The sequence below is a fragment of the Lathyrus oleraceus genome, chromosome 5 (genome assembly GCF_024323335.1).
Source record: "Lathyrus oleraceus cultivar Zhongwan6 chromosome 5, CAAS_Psat_ZW6_1.0, whole genome shotgun sequence".
NCBI classification, from domain to species: domain Eukaryota; kingdom Viridiplantae; phylum Streptophyta; class Magnoliopsida; order Fabales; family Fabaceae; genus Lathyrus; species Lathyrus oleraceus.
Window position 1 is genome coordinate 295,436,954 of NC_066583.1, and position 19,050 is coordinate 295,456,003.

The 19,050-nt window shown below is 32.5% G+C and overlaps 2 protein-coding genes across 2 annotated transcripts; both read left to right on the forward strand.

Moving 5' to 3' along the window:
* Positions 1–9,335: 9,335 nt before the first annotated feature.
* On the forward strand, positions 9,336–11,216 carry LOC127088193 (cleavage stimulating factor 64). The gene is made up of 6 exons (XM_051029111.1): positions 9,336–9,561; positions 9,660–9,738; positions 9,981–10,155; positions 10,604–10,637; positions 10,756–11,009; positions 11,090–11,216. The coding sequence occupies exons 1-6, from the start codon at positions 9,525–9,527 to the stop codon at positions 11,171–11,173; spliced, it is 663 nt and encodes a 220-aa protein (XP_050885068.1). The 5' UTR covers positions 9,336–9,524; the 3' UTR covers positions 11,174–11,216.
* A 4,830-nt stretch (positions 11,217–16,046) lies between these two features.
* On the forward strand, positions 16,047–18,793 carry LOC127084055 (amino acid transporter AVT6C). The gene is made up of 5 exons (XM_051024433.1): positions 16,047–16,598; positions 17,305–17,457; positions 17,607–17,810; positions 17,912–18,377; positions 18,468–18,793. The coding sequence occupies exons 1-5, from the start codon at positions 16,238–16,240 to the stop codon at positions 18,583–18,585; spliced, it is 1,302 nt and encodes a 433-aa protein (XP_050880390.1). The 5' UTR covers positions 16,047–16,237; the 3' UTR covers positions 18,586–18,793.
* The last annotated feature ends 257 nt before the right edge of the window (positions 18,794–19,050 follow it).

The following is a 19,050-nucleotide window of genomic DNA, read 5'->3' on the forward strand; positions in this document are numbered from 1 at the left end:
ACTTTTTAGTAACGCCTTCGTGCATGTTTTTTATCATAACTTTCAACTCGTAAATCATTTTGGGTTTAGAAAGCTAACTCTCAGAGATATAATGTGATGGTGATAAGTGAATTATTTAAGTATTATTATTATGCCTACTGTGTTGGGGAAGTTTTGTTCATACATTCGGTTAATAAATTATTGACATATCCCGACGATTTTAGTCATAACTTTTATTCTGTAAGTACAATTTTGATGTTGTTTGAAGCGTTAGAAAACTAATACTGAGACCTATAACATGGTAGTGATTGTTGAGATATTTTAATAATATTAACATGCCTACTATGTTGATAAATGTATTGGTTTATACATTTGGTTGATGAATCTTTGTATTGTTGTAATATTGTGGTGTGATAATTATGTTGTTATGTCGATGATATTAAGATGTTGACAAGTTGATTCTATTTGTTGATATTATTCATGTGATAAAATATTGGTTGTTGCATGATGAATGATGTGATGCATAAATGACGAGATGTGTATGGGGATCCTTTAGGTGAACCTTGTTGTGTTAATGCATGTTATTTAAGAGTCATGCATCTTGGTGTACGGGCTTCAATTCAATTTTGGTGAGCCTCGATTCTATGGTGATGGATCGGGTGTGAGTAGCTAATTCTTATTATGAGGGATTAGTGAAGTGTTACCTATGTTGATGGTAACGAGTTTTTGTGAGCCTCGATCCCATTATGATGGATCGAGTGGGAGTAGGTAATTCCTATTATGGGGGATTAGTGAAGCGTTACCTATGGTAATGGTAGAGATTTTGGTGTGCTTCGGTTCCAAGAGGAAATTGATCCTATGGTGGGGATCATGAAGTGAGATGAACCTGAGTGTTCATATTTGGTACCACATGCATGTCGAGTCGGTGTTGAGTACATTGCATAAGTGTTGCATTTGTATTGGTTGTTATTGATGCGTTGTTGGATGAGATGTTGTTGCATATGATGTTAATGATAATTGAGATGTGGTTTTGTATGATGTTGATGATAATTGAGAATTTGTCGTGTATGATATTGATTATGATTTGGATGTAAGAATGTGATATATTGTTGTGTATGATTGTGTATATATTGTACTTTATTCTTTATTCTATATCGTTATTATTGAAACGAATTATCACCCCTTCTGTTTGAATGTTGCCTTTACATGGGCATCATGCAGATACTCAAGAGTAGTATTGTTGAAGTAAATGGAAGGTAACTCTTGGATTACTTCTTTATTTTGTCGCTTTTACTAGTGGTACCTTGCTCTGATCATGTAACATCGAGTTGGGTTAAACACTTATTTTACTCCTTATGTTTGATTATGTTGAAGCCATAAGACTAATTTTGTTGAGAATTCTTAAGATGTTGAGTTGATTGATTATAACTCTCTTATCTTGTTATTACAATTGAAGTTGAGACTAGATGTTATTACTTGTTTTATCTTCCATAATTGTGATGATAATTCCGATGCGATGATACTTTAAAATGGAAGTGAGCATGCAGTGATAAGTCATAAATGTCTTATTATGTGAATATATAATACCGATCAGATGAGTTAGATGTCGTGTAAATATCCTTATTACAAATGTGTGTATTGAAATTTATTATTGAAACCCGTGTTATGGAGCAGGTCATATGTGTTATGAATGTGTGACACCCTACGTAGTTTTATTTTATATTTAATTTACGCAATAAATTATGTGTGGGGTTTAGGGTGTTACAGAGTCCCTCATGCGAGACTTAGGTAGTCGAGTCCCTCGGGCGAGACTTAAATAGTCGATTCCCTTAAGTGTTGCTTGGGGCAAGACTTAGATAGTTCAGTCTCTTAGGCAAGAGTTAAGTAGTTGAATCCCTTAAGTGGTGCTTAGGGTGAGTTCAAAAAGTCAAGGAACCAACCTCACCCTAAGCTTAGGAGTTTTCTTGTAACCACACCTTTTGAAGTTTAATAATAAAACGTACATACTTTATGGGGATTAACTTTATGATAATTGAATTTCGTCCCAGTTTTCACATTAATTTCAAAGTTTATATTGTCTTGGTTGCACAAATTTATTGTTTTAGGTGATTCCCTCAACGTTGCTTAGAGTGAGTCCTTCAAGCGTCGAGTAAAGTTATCCTTCGTGAGGATCCTTTAGTGGTGTTTCTACAGCGATATGCCTTATAAGTGGGAAGGATCTTTTAGTGAAAGTCTAGCATATAATTTCCTTATAGGAGAAGAGGATCATTTAATGAAGGTTCAACTTATAATTGTCTTGTAGGCGGCAAAATCCTTCAATGAAGGTACAACGTATAACTTCCTTGTAGGCGGAAAGTGTAACACCCTGGGATTTGATTAATTTATTTAATCAAATTATTTATATTTTTATTTAATTAAATTGGTATGTCATGTATTTTAACTAAATATACTTACATGTATGTGGTGTACGGTGGGGTGTAATGAGAGTGTTGGTGGGGTGGTAGAAGGACTAAAAACACTAAAATAATTAAATAATTAGAATTATAGTTATTTTGATCTATTAAATAAAATAAAATAGAAAATGAGATTTTGGGTGAAATAATATAAAATTAGAGAATATGTGGAGAGTGGTGAAAATTGTAACATAAGTTAAGCCTTAGTGCAATTTTTAAGAGATTAAATAATTAGGTTAGAATATATACTAGTTAGTAGAGTTTTGAGAGAAAAATGAATACGTGGAAATAGAGTTTGGTGGAAAGAGACAAGGCTAGGGCTTGAAGAGGAAAGAAAAACTTTGAGCAAAATTTGAATTTTTAAAGCAATATAAGGTAAGGGGATTACTCTTAATATGGTGTAGAATGCATGATTGGGTTGAGGGAAGCCTTTAATCCCATTAGATTTCCCCCTAAATTTTCCTTTTTAATGAATGAGTGATGAGCATGAGTTGAATTCTGTAATAACGTGATTTAGGTGTGGTATTAGGTGAAATTCGTGTATTGTTTTGCTATGGAATTTGTGTGTTCTTGTTGATGATGTTGGTATGAATTGTTGTTTTATGTTGTTGTGATTTTGATGAATAAAGTATGTTAAATTTATGACTAATTGATGAGATTGCATGTTAGTTGTTGGATAAATGGTGTATTGATGTTAGATAATATCTTCCCTGATGTTATTGTTTGATTTGGGAGCGGGGAAGGGAAAATCGGAGTTCTGAATTGAACTCCAATGGTAAAAGCGCAAAATATATGTTATGCTTTAGGGTGACAGGCATCACCTTCGTGATGACCAGGTCGTCATGGCTTTTGAGGCGGTGACAGACGTCAGTTTCCTGACGCATAGATCGTCATGGTCCCCAAGTATAATTGTATGGGACAGTCTTCATAGCGATGACGTGTAAGGTGACATGGATGGTGACGGGTAACCCGTCATACTGCTAGAATGAGTGTTGTTTACTTAGTTGCATGAAATTGAGTTGTTGGTTCCGGTTTTTTGATGTTGTGTTGTGATTAGGCTACTGTTTGGAGATATTTTGGTGTTGTTTATTATTTATTGTTGAACTAATCAATTATTATAATGTTGTGCATAATTATGGTGATTGTATGGTGATTATTGGGTGATATTGCATTATTATAATGTTGTGAATCATGCATCATGGTTTATTATTTGATTCAAATTATTACTTAATGATTTGATAAAATTTCATTGTTTTCTTGTTGTTATATTGTGTCTATCCTCTAGCACCATTTCTCCCATCTCTTCTTTCTTGTATATGATATATAGAGAATGTGCCAAAAAAAACCAAGAGAAAAAGTGTGATACTCACAATGAGAGTGTGACACTTTATGTGTGTTTTTTTAGTATAACAAAAAATCAAGAGAATAGAGTTGATTAATAATAGATTGAATTGATCAATATCTGAAGATTCACCAAGAACCAAGAAACTCATATTTGCCAAGAATCTTGAGAGAATCCAAGTGTGTGATATTCATTCACCAACATCTATCTCCTTGTTGACACCTTGTGATCAACCTCATAGAATATGGATCTTTGTGAGAATTATATTTTTTTGTCTATTTAGAGAGAGAGAGAGAGAGAGAGAGAGAGAGAGAGTACTTAGATATTATTCATCAGGCTTGTCTTTGAAGGTGTGCAAGGAGAGCTACCACACAAGGCCCAAAATTTGTCACGATTAAACTATGGTTAAAAGAGGCCTAAAAATATACTTTTATGGTTAAACTATAACAAAATAGGGCCTCGATTTATTTTTCCATAGTTAATCATAATAAACCTAAACAGGGCCTCCAAAAACTTAAGACGATCATGGTATTCATCATCTTTAACCTTTGTCAAGAACCATTTTTGTGGATCTCCAACTCAAAAAGGTTGAGTGAGAGAGGTAGACTAAGGATACGTTAAGGAATCTAATGTTTTTCTTTAAAGTTGTGTTTTTTTTTATCTGGTGAAAGAATTGTTTTTTGGAGATGGATTCTGGTTGTATGTTGTTCATAAAGAGAGAAAAGTTTCTCTATACTCTATTAAAGACTTTTGTGGAATCATGTGAAGGTTGTCGGATACAAAAGTTGGGACTCGTCCAATTATACTAAGCTAATGGTAATCGCTCAGACAAGTCTACGTCAAATCCGAGAGAAATGATGTTGCAAAAATGAAGCTTGGAGTAGGTTATCATGGATAATAAGATTATTGGATAAGATCATTGAGGATCTTGAATGTAGGAGTTGGGTATCTGCATTAACAGAAGAAATTATCATTTAATATATGTGTAAGTTAATACAATGTGGCTATTAATGTTCTGATTGATGATAGTTCGTTGTATCAAAATACTTGTGCTTTAACTTTTGAAATAATTGATATGTTGATTATTTTCTAACATTTTTAAACCATTGAAGACTTGAGTAGGTGCATGCAAGGACGATAACACCAAACCAATATATATATTTATGTGTATTGTTTTTCTTCCTTATCTCTCTTTAATTTTCTGTATTCGTTATGTAATTGTTGCATCATAACATCGTTTGTATGTCACATAGGTTAGGCAATGCCTATAGCAGTTTATTATGTAAGCATAGGTATGTGTTTCATCAAACCTATTAAATATTTATTTAATTTAATTATGATGAAAAACATGTCTATGTTGGGATATTAAATAGCTTGGATCAAGCGGCTTAAATTTTTCAAGTTTGCTTATGCATTTGAAAGAATCATTAGTTTTGTGACAGTGTTGAAATATATTGGTTATAAATCATCTTAATGAGCTTTTAAACTTCCATCTTATTTTGTTTTTACTTCCGCTCATAAATCTCCGATCACATGTTAAAAGGTTTTTGAAATTATTATAAGGAGAAGCGGTCAATTCAACCCCCTTCTAAACCATTTTCTTATTTATATCCTCAACCAACAAATGCATCATTGGCCCATATACGCCCATGACTATTGTATCATCCCAATAAAAAATAAACCATATTTATTTATTTATATTTAAGTGAAATAAGTGATAAAAGATTTATAGTTAGCTGTCAAGGACACTAGGTGTCAAGGACACTAAATATCTCACAATTATATAAAATCTTAGTTATATTTATTTGATACTTTCACAATTATTAATCACGTTTTTTAAGAAGTTAGTTCTTCCCAATCGAAAAGATCCGAAAAAAATCAAAGTTCGCACACTCTATTTCCCCTTTCATTTAATAATCAATAGTCGTCAACTGATACATTGCTTACGTGGAATTGACGGTCACCACGAAGAACACAAAGATTAATTATTTTAAAGTATATATTTGTAATATTGTGGTTTTATTCATTTATAGATTTTAGTTTTTGTGGTTTGTATATTATACATAATATTTTATATTTATTTTAACTATTTGTCAAAGTAATAGTTAAATTAAATTAAATTATTAAATTGAGATACTATTTGTTTGAAAAAAGAAAATGGAGATTTGGGGGTTAGAAGGTTGAAGGAGTTTAACTTAGCCTTACTTGGTACATGATGGTGGAGGATTCTAAACGATCATGTAAGTATGTGGTATAGGGTTCTGAGTGCTCGGTATGGAGAGGAAGGGGGACGACTATATTTTAGGGGTATTGGTGGATCTGTTTGGTGAAGGAATTTAAAAAACATAATGGAGGGTGTCAGTTTGGTTGATGGAAAGTGGTTGCTTAATAACATTGATCAGATAATAGGATATGGGTATTCTACTCTATTTTGGATATATAATTGGTTGAATGGTATACCTTTGAAGGAGAGATCTAGTATGCTATTTGATTTAGTGGAGAATAAATGAGTGATAATAACATAAATGAACAAATTGGGTGGGGAAGAATGAAGAGGCATGGAATTGACATGGGAGGTTGTTTGCTTGAGATGAGGAGTTAGTGGGAGAGTGTATTGAGCGACTAACCTCAGTTGTTTTGCAGGTGGAAGTAGAAGACTGTTAGATGTGGACTTTACATTTGTCTTCTTGCTACACGGTTAGTTGTGCTTATAATTATATGTCTGAAGTTGACATCATCAACAATCAGGCTAATTCCCAAATTTTAAGTTTGAAGACTGTGTCGCTTAAGGTAACTATTTTTGGCTGGCGGTTGTTTATGAATCATATAACAACGAAGGACAATCTGGTTAGGTGGCAGATTCTTGTTACAAATGATCATAGATGTGTGGCAAATTTTGGAGTGGCTGAAAACAAAGATCATTTGTTTGTAACTTGTAATTTTTTGGTGAACTATGGATTATTATTATTCTTAATTGGTTAGGATTTTCAATGGTACCTCGAGGAAAGGTTCTAGACCATCAGTTACAGTTTAAAGGTCTTATTGGGTTCTTAGAAAATAACATGTTGGATTTTAACACCAAATATGGTTCGCTGTGGTGTGGATTATTTTGAAAGTGCGCAATAGGCATATTTTACAGAGTAAAACGGGGTAGTTGAAGGTGTTATCTGAAAGGGTAAAGCTTCATTTGTATTAGTGGTTAAAGTCGAAATATGTTTCTTCTGATTATGATTATCAGTTATGGAGGTTAAATCCTTTATCTTGTTTAACTTTTGTTGTATAGTCCATTTTTTTCTTTTGTTAGTTTTTTGGATTGTATTCTTTGACTCCTTCTTGGGCTTTGATTCCCTGAGATGAACATTTAATTTATCTTTTTGTTGTTAGGGTTCTCGAGGAAACTAAAATTGGTTTAGGTTTTAGGCTATGAATTGGGTGAAATTGCCATTGGATATGGATAGAGCATAAAGAAACGAAAAGAATGGTATAATGTTTTGGTTGATTGACCCTCTGTCGCCGCTGAAGGTAACCTCCGGCGCGATGGAGGACGGTTGTTTCAGGCCAAGATTAAGAGATGCTCATGAGCACACACATTTTCATTTTAAACTTTACTTTGATCTGATGACATAACAATCATTTTCCCTCTCCCTTGATATATTGGGCCAGCCTTACCCCAGACCCATGCCATTTTTCTTTTTGCACACTTATTTTGCTTCATACCCCTATTGACTTAAGCCAAATCTGATGGCCCTTCAATAATGGGCTATGCACCCTGGCTACTTTTCACACCATATTTTCCAACCTCATACCCCCTACCATTTTTATGTTATTTATTTTTTTATTTGTTATTTCTCTTTGTTAATGATCTTTTTACTTCTTTTTATTGTTTTGAATGAATTTTGGACATAAAAAATAAGAATTAACATGATTAGGATTAATTGAATCTTTTAATTACTTTGAAAAAAATTATTAATATGGAGTTAATTGGAATTTTCAATATAATTCATTGATTAACTTCTAGAAACATTGACCCATAATGATAGAATCTTAATGCCATTTGTATGCTCATTTTCATTTAGTTTTGTGGTTAATATGCATTTAATTTCCCATTAGATCTTAATTCATTTTTGGTTGAAAATCATTTGATGTATGATGCTATTTAGACCTTTGGTTGCCTTACTTTTATGCATGATTAATATTAGGCCTAATTTCTAATTTGCATCCATTAAAATTTGCATTCTTATTGTATCCATTTATTTTGCATTGCATGATTGTGATTGTGCTTGAGTATTACCATTACCACTTGATTATTTTAGGCATGGTACTATTGTAAGCTTGTATAAATCTTTCCCATGTCTTGTATGGTTTGTAATTCATTCCCTCATTGTGGGCAAAGTATCCCCCATTCCCATAAACACGTAATAGCTTAAGGTTTACTTTCCTTTATCTCTTTCCTTTGCATGATAACTAATAAGACAAATTCGAAACGATAAAAAGAACTTTTCCAAAGAGTAAAAACACACTTGATCTAACGTAAAGTGCTTTTCCCAAATCAAATTCACTTAAATGCAACATGAGTGCTTGATCCAACATCAAGTATCTTATCCCTTCCATTATATTCTCACACTTCTATCTCTATCCCATTCTTCTCACACCTCTTTCACAAATCAATTCTAAATACTCAATCCAACGTCAAGTGACTTTTCAAAACATTTTCACAATAAACTGAAAGACAAAGATGAAGTATACATACTTGTGCACAACTTTCTCAAGTACTTGGGTTATCGGTCGTACCTAGTTTGTGGCATGATACTTGACTTCCATTCATTACACTTAACAATAAAACAAGTTCAATTCGGTGCTCTAAGAGTGAAAAAGAGTGGTTAGGATGCAATTGTCCTCTTAACTCTTGAGTATTCTGATTGTTGATCGTACTTAGTCAATGGTTAGATGCTTGTCTCCCTCTAAGTACCAATGATTAAACTCGCCAAACAAATTTCATAAACAAAAACTCTTTGGATGAAAAAGAGGGGTTATGATGCAATTGTTCTCTCAACTCTCGAATACTCAGATTGTCGGTTGTACCTAGCTTATGGTCTGATACTTGTCTCCTATTCTAAAATCAACCACAACTCATCAAATCCAATTTTCCACCTTAGGGCGTCCAAAACCTTTTCACAAAGGACATGTTACTTCCGTTCACTACGCCAAAAAGGTTTTTTAACAGCGCATCTTAGACAGCGCTTTTAAAAGAAAGCGCTGTCTAAGGTTAAAATAAAAATAAAACACGGAAAATATTCTAAAAAAATAATGAAAGCGTTGTCTAAGGGGGGGTCTTAGACAGCGCTTTTAGAAAGCGCTGTCTAAGACCCCCCCTTAGACAGCGCTTTTAGAAAGCGCTTTTAAATATAGACCTTAGTCAGCGCTTTTGAGAAAGCGCTGTTTAAAGTCTTTCAATTAAAAAAAAATTAACATTGGTTATGTATAGGTTTTTGAAGTTTAAAATGAATTGAACTTTATAATTGTTAGGATATTCAAAGATACTACCTTAGTTATGTATAAATATACCACCAGTCAAAGTAAAAACATAAATTCAGCATTCATCAAAAAATCAAAACCGATAATAAAAAAGAAAGCGAAAAATAAACCCTCGCCCAAGATCGAAACGGAGCGTTTTGGGAACAAAACTTTGGTACTGAGGAGGAAGAAGATGGAGCAAAGCTTCACCTTCTTCTTCTCTTATTGATCGTTTCATGGCCTCCTCTCAGGCCCAACATCGCTGTGTCTTCGGTATCTATATCTATACCCTTTCTCTTTCTATGCTTCTCGATTGTTCTATTGAAATTTGTGACCTTTTTTTGCTGATTGCGTTACGAAAATTGTTGCAGTTGGGAATATACCGTATGATGCAACGGAAGAACAGCTTATTGAAATCTGCCAGGAAGTTGGTCCTGTTGTTTCTTTCAGGTTACTTTTAATTTTTTTATTTTATTTGTTTGTAATTATTATTGATTTCTTCAACTCTGTAATTAGGGGAATGTGTTTTAGATAGTAGTGGTGACCCTTTTCTCAATGTAATTTGATTTGTTTATGTTAAAAAACGTTTTTTTGAAAGTGTTTGTGGTTGTGGATAAGTACTAATTTGAGAATAAAGTTTGATTTTTTTTTTGGGGGGTTTAAGTGTGTTGTTGATTTTGTTTTATCTACAGATTAGTTATTGATAGAGAAACTGGGAAGCCAAAAGGTTATGGATTTTGTGAGTATAAGGATGAAGAGACAGCTTTAAGTGCTCGTAGGAATCTTCAGGGCTATGATATTAATGGGCGTCAATTACGTGTTGATTTTGCCGAAAACGATAAAGGAAACGATAGAAATAAAGATCAGGTATACTGTCTAAACTTCTCGAAGTAGCAACATAAGTAGTTTCATAAATCTTTGCTGAGTTTTCTTTTAGGCTTTGTTTGTAAGTTTGTAGGAAAAGATAAGTTTTTTTTTGCGGGGGAAAGTGAGGGGAGGGGAGGGGAAGGAGAATGGGAAGTAAGACTCCCTCCCTAAATTCCCCAATTTCATATTGACCTATGTCTTTTGTTTGTTAGTAATTACATCACTCAAAGCCATTACAAAAATAAAGAGTGATGTGAATATGTTAAAATTCACAATTAATTTCAAAACTGGTGGTGAAGGGCATTTAAAACTCCTTAGAGATTCTGTCGCTGTTGTTGTTGCCCCCTTCCATCCCATTTTTTTCCATGCTTGTGTAGGTAAAATATAAGTCGTGCGCTTAATGTCAATTCCATCACTGATTAAAATGTTTCTTTTTCTTTTACTAAAGGGTCGCGGAGGACCAGGAATGACGCCAATTGTTGGTCAGTTCTTTATAACCTATCTATTCTTATATCTAGTCTTAAACTACCTTGTGCATTTAATCATTGGTTTTTAGGTCCCATGTTTTGATTTTCTCCTCTTTTTTTTTTACTGTTAAAGATCCTCAGAAACAAGTAGGTATCCCAGCTGTCCAAGGGGAATCTGCTCAAGCAGCTCAACACCAACCTATTGGTCTTCATTTTGCCGTAACAGTTGCAGCTGTCATGACTGCAGCTCTTGGTGGTGCTCAGACTGGCATCCAGTCAAATCAAAATGGTTTGCAAAATCAGTCAGCATTGACAAATGATCCTTTAACTTTGCATCTGTCCAAAATGTCCAGGAGCCAGCTGACTGAGATAATCTCTGAGGTTAAGGTAATACTCGGTCAAGCTAACTTATTTTTCCTAGATAACCCTTTATTTTCTTGACTTATTTGTTCTTGTTATGATTGTAGGGAATGGCTACACACAACAAGGAGTTGTCCCGTCAGCTGTTGCTTTCAAGACCACAGTTGCCCAAGGCTCTTTTTCAGGTATAAACTTTTCTCCCATATCGTTCCTGTGTACATTAATGCAAGCACATGCAAGATTGGAAGCCATGCAAGCTGAGCTTGATGCATTGAGGAGAGAAAGAGAGGCTAGCGCCTCAACAGTATACAGAGATGCTTCGGACAAAGACAGTATCAACTGTACCTTTCAGCCGAACATTCCAGAGGTAATTACATATAATTGTCTTAAATTGAACTATTTGCTTAAATTATGTATTTGACATATATACACATTAACGATTTCTTGTTATTATTGGTTTTAGGGCATTTCCCATTGTCAGCTGTATTTGTCGTCACCATACTATCGGATGGTTGGCAAGGGAAAAGTGCATAACGTTAGCGGAGTATTACTCCACACTAGAGAGCTCCCTGCTGGATGTTTGAAGGTATCAGTTGATATTGCAGTTGAGCCGAATGCAGCATTACCATATCCTAGCGATGATTCGGATGCAACAACGGTGCACGAAGCAGTAGGTTCGTTTGTTGCATGGCCGACAAACCTCATATGCGTAGGATATGAGGTATGCTTAAAACTTATGTTAACTTTAATGTGTATATTCAAAGTTTAAAATTTATGCTTAAAATTTTACTTACATATTTTCCTTGGTTATGTTAAATAGACTCCCACAAAATCCAAATCAAAAGATAATGCGATTCCACGGCATACCGAGTCCACGGTTTCAAGAAAAGAGGTAATATACAATTATATGACATATATTCATGGAAGTTGTTACATTCTTAATTTGATCTAACTATTTATATGACATGTAGCTTCAAGAAAATGAGGTTAGCAATGCCTCCGCACAACAAAAAAAGGAGGTTAGCAACGCCTCCGCACGGGTAAAAAGTTCTGGTGCTAAGAAGACCGTAGCTAGGAAAAAACCTACCACCAAGTATAGGTCGTGCCTCAGGACATTTCTAGAGATGACCGATATACCGACCGGAGGTGTTCGGACTGTACATATGGAGGTAGGGATTTTCGGCTTTGATTACGACCAAATGATTGGTAATGAAGACTTCATGCAAGTTTTTAGTCATGAAGAAATCGGCGTCACCGTTGTCAATACATATATTAGGTAAATCCGGTCTACTTTGTTTTATTAATTAAACAACTTATGTTAATGATGTTTACTTTATGTTAATGATGTTTTTATATTAGGTTTTTGTATGACAAATTGATGCGCCCCAATGGTTTGGACGTGTCATTCGGATTCTTAGCACCCGCGACCGTCAACTTAGGTTTAATCTTAAGTAGACCGGATACCGTGACGGAGTACGTTCTTCGGATCCTCATGGACAATAAAGATGCGGAGAAGTTGTTTTTTATACCGTTTAATACCGGGTTAGCATTTCATTCTAAATTCATCTATTATAATTATTTTCCAAGTTACCATCTAACATTTGCCTAATCATTACAGTGGACATTGGTTGTTGCTCGCAATCAATCCTATCCGAGAAATTGTGTATTATCTTGACTCGTTAGGAAATGATTGGACAACATACCCGGATATGAAGGTCCTAATTGACACGTAAGTGAGAATGTTCAAAATTTTTCTTAGTTTATGTGAATTGTTCTAATTGCTTCATTTTTATTTTATTAGCGTCCTACAAGCTTTTCGGGCCCAACGAGATATCCAAACCTCAAGGAGGGGCGCCAACTCCATTACATGGATTAAAGTGGCGGTATATTTTTAATTACCACATTTTTTATTATATTAGTGATGACACTTGATAAAACTTAGGATTTATAATCCATATTTTTTTTCATATGTAGTGTCCTCAACAACGTAATCAAATAGATTGCGGGTATTTCATGTTGAGGTTTATGCGAGATACTCTTGCTTTGGGCCGATTAAAGATTCCCACCGATGTATGTATTTCTAACTTATGAGTTATTTTTATATTTACACATATCTCATATAATTAAATAGTTGGAATTAATTCAAAATATGTTATATTATTATGTAGTACTTTGATGAATTCAAGTGTGCATTTTATACAAAGGATCAAGTGGACGAAATCAAAGAGGAGTGGTGTCAATTCATGATAAAGCTCAATGTTTGTTCATAAATTTGTGTAATTAATGTGTACATTTGTAGTATATGTTATGACTTGTAAATGTGTACATAAATTTGTATATATTTTGATACATTTAAGGCAAAATTGGTTTGAATTGGTATATATATATATTTGTTAACCAAAAATTGGTAGAAAAAAAGCCAAAATGGCATATATAAAATATGATAATTGTCTGTCAAAATCTGGTTGAAAACAGGTAGAAATTCTGGTTTATAAACCTGGAAAAAATGTGGTTTAAAACAAAAGCTTCAAAAATTTTCGTATACCTTAGACAGCGCTTTTGTAAAAAGCGCTGTCTAAGGGGGGATTAGAAAGCGCTTTAGGCAAAAGCGCTGTCTAAGGGGGGGGCTTAGACAGCGCTTTTTGAAAAGCGCTGTCTAAGGTATACCTGAAAAAATTAAAATAGGAGGGTCTTAGAAAGCGCTTTTGGCCAAAGCGCTGTCTAAGGGGGTGGGGCTTAGACAGCGCTTTTCAAAAGCGCTGTCTAAGGTATACCTAAAAAATTTAAAATAAGAGGGTCTTATAAAGCGCTTTTGGCCAAAGCGCTGTCTAAGGGGGGGGGGGGGCTTAGACAGCGCTTTTAAGATTTAAAAAAGCGCTGTCTAAACCTTTAACAGCGGAGGTTTAGACAGCGCTTTAAAGCGCTGTCTAAGGCTAAAAAAAGCGCTGTCTAAGGTCTTGTTTGTTGTAGTGGTTCTACCGTTGTATGAACAATGCTTAAGTCTCCCATACGCGAGCATACAAGTCGTGTTTAACTACTAGAATGCACTTCAATCGCATCAATTCTACCACAAACAAACAAACACTTAAGCCTCTCATGCGCGAGCATACATGTAACGTTAACCGCTAGAACGTGAACGTTAACATCGCCTACTAAAAACAATCAACACAAACTCTATTTTGTACTCGAAACTACAAAGCTCTGATTTCCTTATTACACGATGATGATACGTAGGCACAAGGGATCGAATCCTTGGCGAGTACACTAATTTAAAATTTATTTTCTCTCTATTAACAAATAGCAAGTAACCTTCAGATAACAACATACATACACACAAAGAATAAGCAAAATGGTTCCCATTGAGTACAACGGATGTGAGAGATGCTAATACATTTCCATTACATAACCGACTTCCGAATCCGCTCTTGATTACGAAGACAATTCTTTTAAAATTATATATATATATATATATATATATATATATATATATATATATATATATATATATATATATATATATATATATATATATATATATATATATATATATATATATATATAATATATATATATATATATATATATATATATATATATATATATATATATATATATAGATATATATATATATATATATATATATATTATATATATATATATATATATATATATATATATATAAGACTAAGTTTTTTCAACCTAGCCCCAAACTCTAAATTTCAGCCTTAAAATTCAATCTAATCTAATGGTTTAATTTACATTTTTATTTAACCAACTATTCAATTAAATATAATTTAAGGATTATAATTTGAAACAAGATAAAAAATTTACTTTAGTTGAACACCACTTTTATATATATATATATATATATATATATATATATATATATATATATATATATATATATATATATATATATATATATATATATATATATATATATATATATATATATATATCTATATATATATATATATATATATATATATATATATATCATTTTAGCTTTTTCAAAAAATAAATAAAATAACAAGTAATATTAATATTTTTAATAGAAATTTAACTTTAAAAATATCAAAACTAAATTGAAGATCATATGAATTTAAGTGTAAAATTCAATTAAAATTATAATATTTAGCATATAAGTTATTAATTATATTATTTAGAAAATATGTATTTCATATATTTATAAAATTTAAATTATTGATTAATTAGTTAATAAAACAAAATAATAAAAAATATAATTAACAAAAAGACATAAAAAAGGGTATTAGCGAAATGGTGGATATGAGGCTAGAATATTTAAACTCTATCGTCCATTTGGCGTAGGGAGGAGAATATTACTATTACTTTTTTATTTAGGTCTAGAAGTAGAGCATTTGGGAAATTTATTTACAGCAGGGTCAGGTGTTTGCAAAATATTTTCTAGAAAGAAGGTTATTTAAAAGAAAATCAGTCTTAAATAGGCAAATACGCCAAAACAATGATTTTAATGTATTTTATGAAATGAATTTTAATACTGTATCAACAAAAGTCATAATAAAAATTATTTTACAAACTAAAAGAAACGCATCCTATACAAGATAAATAATTTACACAAAAAAGTTCTTATATTTTTGAAAAATATTTTAAAAATTGAATCGTATAATTCAATTAATTGAACCATAAATCAATCGTTATTATAATTCTACTATTTTGACACTTGTAACTATTCAGTGCTTTTCATTTTTACATTTATTTTAGAAGTAATAAAATAATTAGTTAACGTTTAATAATGTATTTATATACTAATAATATTTGTGGAAATATATTACCAGAACTTTCTCATCTAGAAGTACCAAGCTCAAAGTTCATGTGTTTCTTAAGTATATATATTTATGGATCTAGACGTAATTCCATCCAATTAACTTGTATTTTTTTTTATGAAACTTTTTCTTATTAAAAAATTAATATAATCAGGTGTTTCATGATATTACTTGTCGTTTCTTATATACTTACCACCTCAATATTCACGCGTTTCTTGAAAATATATTTTAGATCCAGACGCAATTCCATCTAAATTTCTTTCTTTAATTAAAAAATTAGATAATCATGAGTTTCATGATAGAAAAAAAATTATGCATTTGGACGCAAATCCAACCAAATGATTTTCATATTTATTTTTAAAAATAGTATATAAATGAACAGTAACATTCAATTACCTATAACTAACAAACTCCACTTTCTTTTCTCAACTAAAAAGCTCTACTGCCGGAATGTCACAGTTAGCCGGAGTTCATATCCCTCTTCTGACGGGACCAAAATCGGCGGTGGAGCATGGTACTGTACCTGGCGCCGTATTCAATGTCATTAATTCCGTAATTGGATCTGGAATCATGTCAATTCCGGCAATCCTAAGAGTTCTCGGAGTGTTTCCTTCTCTGGTTGTAATTCTGATCGTGGCGGTGCTAGCTGAAGTTTCCGTCGACTTTCTCATGCGTTTTACGGATGCCGGAATAAAGCCGACGTATGCTAGTGTGATGAAGGAGGCTTTTGGATCCGTTGGAGCATTAATCACTAAAGTTTTTATTATTATCAACAACTTTGGGGGTTCAATTCTGTTACTTATTATAATCGGTGAGAAGAGAACTAATTTTCTTTCTTTTCTTCTTAACATTAAATTCTATCATTAGTTAACAGAGTATTTGTTTAATGCCATTGATTAGTAGAGAGTTTTTTTTGTCGCTTATTGTATTTATGAAAGCGACTTATTAATATTCTTTAAAGTTTTAAAGGTTACATTTTTGTATTTAATCACGAAATTATTTTTTTATTTTAAAATCAAATAATTTTTATCCTCTCTCCTTCTTTTTTTTACACTATTGAGAAATATTATATTTTTTAATGTTTCACAAAAACAATTTACTTAATAATTTGACAAATTTTGCACATCATTTAAAAATGAATAAATTATTGCAAAAAATGTAAAAAAAAATAAAATAATTAAAACTATGTGATTTTGAAATAGAATAACCAAAATAATAATTAAGTCAATTTTAAAATTACTTTAAAAAAAATTATTTTACTATATCATTCTACCTTCATAAGAATATTTGAGATTAGTGAAAGTATTATTTTAATACCAGATTTTATCATAAAAAAATGTAACAAAATAATACTCTATCATAATTCAATTATTTTGACAGTTTGATAAGTACTGTAGTTTTGTCCAAGTTCAATGTTACATAAATATTTTAAAACATTGGTTTTAGGAAACATCTAATTTGACCATTGTTTGTTACTTGTTTTCATTTTTGTTTGTTTGTGTATAATGGAACAACAGGGGATGTTCTATCTGGAAAGAAAAGTGGAGATGAAGTGCACTTGGGAATTTTGCAACAGTGGTTTGGGATTCAATGGTGGAATTCCAGGGAAGTTGCTCTTCTCATCACAGTGGTTCTTGTTATGCTTCCATTGGTCTTGTACAAACGTGTAGGTCAGTGTTTTTCAATGCTTATTTAGTTCATGATTGGAATTGTGGGGAATTTGACAAAAACGCGGCTACTCTGTGATTCTTGAAAAGATTTAATGGCATAGACTCATTTGTTATTGTTTTTGATTTTATGCTGTTTTGAATTTTGTCAGAATCCTTGAAGTATAGTTCTGCAGTATCAACTCTTCTTGCTGTGTCATTTGTTGCCATTTGTTCTGGTTTGGCTATTGTTGCTTTGGTGCAAGGAAAAACACAGACTCCTAAATTGGTTCCTGGATTAGACAACCAGACATCTTTCTTAGATTTGTTCACTGCAGTTCCTGTTGTAGTCACAGCATTCACATTTCATTTCAATGGTATTACTAATTAACTTAAATTTTGCATTTTTTGGTGTTGGATAAGGGTTTCCCCCTTTTCTTCCTGTTGTGCTGATGAGTCACTTTATTTTACTTTGCAGTGCATCCAATTGGATTTGAGCTCGCAAATCCATCTGATATGAAAATAGCAGTTCGATTAGCATTATTGTTTTGTGCTGTTATCTACTTTACAATTGGTTTATTCGGCTATCTCTTATTTGGAAATTCAACACAATCAGACATTCTAGTCAATTTTGATCAGAATGCTGATTCTGCTGTTGGTTCATTGTTCAATATTTTAATTCGTGTAAGCTATGCACTCCACATTATGCTAGTATTCCCTGTCTTGAATTTCTCTTTGAGAGCCAACATTGATGAGCTATTCTTCCCCAAGAAGCCTCTGCTAGCCACAGACAACAAGAGATTTATGATTCTCACTCTTTTGCTCTTATTATTTTCCTATCTCGCCGCCATAGCAATCCCAGATATTTGGTACTTCTTTCAGTTTCTAGGATCAACAACTGCACTGTCCCTTGCCTTTATTTTCCCTGGCATTATAGTTCTAAGGTAACCTATTTTCATAATCTTATTAGTTAGTATAACAAATTGGAAAGGAATATAAGTCATGATCCTAACGTTCTTTGTTTGATATGACAGGGATGCTCTTAGAATATCAACAAGAAAGGACAAAATAATAGCCCTGGTTATGATTATACTAGCCGTATTAACAAGTGCAACTGCAATTTCCACCAACATATACAATGCTTTTAAGTAGCAAGTAAAGTTGGCGTTCTCCTTTCCCTTTCTTTTGTTGTTGCTTTCAACATCAGAAAGTTTTATTGGGGGAGATTGGTTATGAAAGGGGTAAAAACATTCTAGGTGTATTTTTTAAGTTTGGGATGCCTAAAAATCGAATATGTTGAAAGGAATTGCTGTGTATAATATCAAACATCAAAGCAATGAAACCCAAAAGGTTATGTGAAGCATGGCAAAATTGGAGTTATCATTTCTATAACAATATGTTAGTCTCTTGTGTGTGAACCTAATTTCTGTTTGAATGACTTGTTTGTTTGGAAAATTATCATTTGTCCCATGTCCCATGTCATGATGAAAGGGAGATAAAATAAAAGGGGGACATGAGATCCAAACTCCAAGAATTAAAGAAAAAAATTTGGAATATTTAATCTATTACGGAGAAAAATTTCATAAACAATAGACATGATATTTTTCCATTAAGTGT

What these genes read in the sequence shown, in the direction of transcription:
- LOC127088193 (XM_051029111.1), top strand. Translation starts at nt 9,525, where the DNA reads ATGGCCTCCTCTCAGGCCCAACATCGCTGTGTCTTCG. An exon ending in CCAACATCGCTGTGTCTTCG is followed by an intron (nt 9,562 to 9,659) that starts GTATCTATATCT and finishes AAATTGTTGCAG; the next exon opens with TTGGGAATATACCGTATGAT. An exon ending in AGATAATCTCTGAGGTTAAG is followed by an intron (nt 11,010 to 11,089) that starts GTAATACTCGGT and finishes TTATGATTGTAG; the next exon opens with GGAATGGCTACACACAACAA.
- LOC127084055 (XM_051024433.1), top strand. Translation starts at nt 16,238, where the DNA reads ATGTCACAGTTAGCCGGAGTTCATATCCCTCTTCTGACGGGACCAAAA. An exon ending in TCTGTTACTTATTATAATCG is followed by an intron (nt 16,599 to 17,304) that starts GTGAGAAGAGAA and finishes ATGGAACAACAG; the next exon opens with GGGATGTTCTATCTGGAAAG. An exon ending in CCTGGCATTATAGTTCTAAG is followed by an intron (nt 18,378 to 18,467) that starts GTAACCTATTTT and finishes TTGATATGACAG; the next exon opens with GGATGCTCTTAGAATATCAA.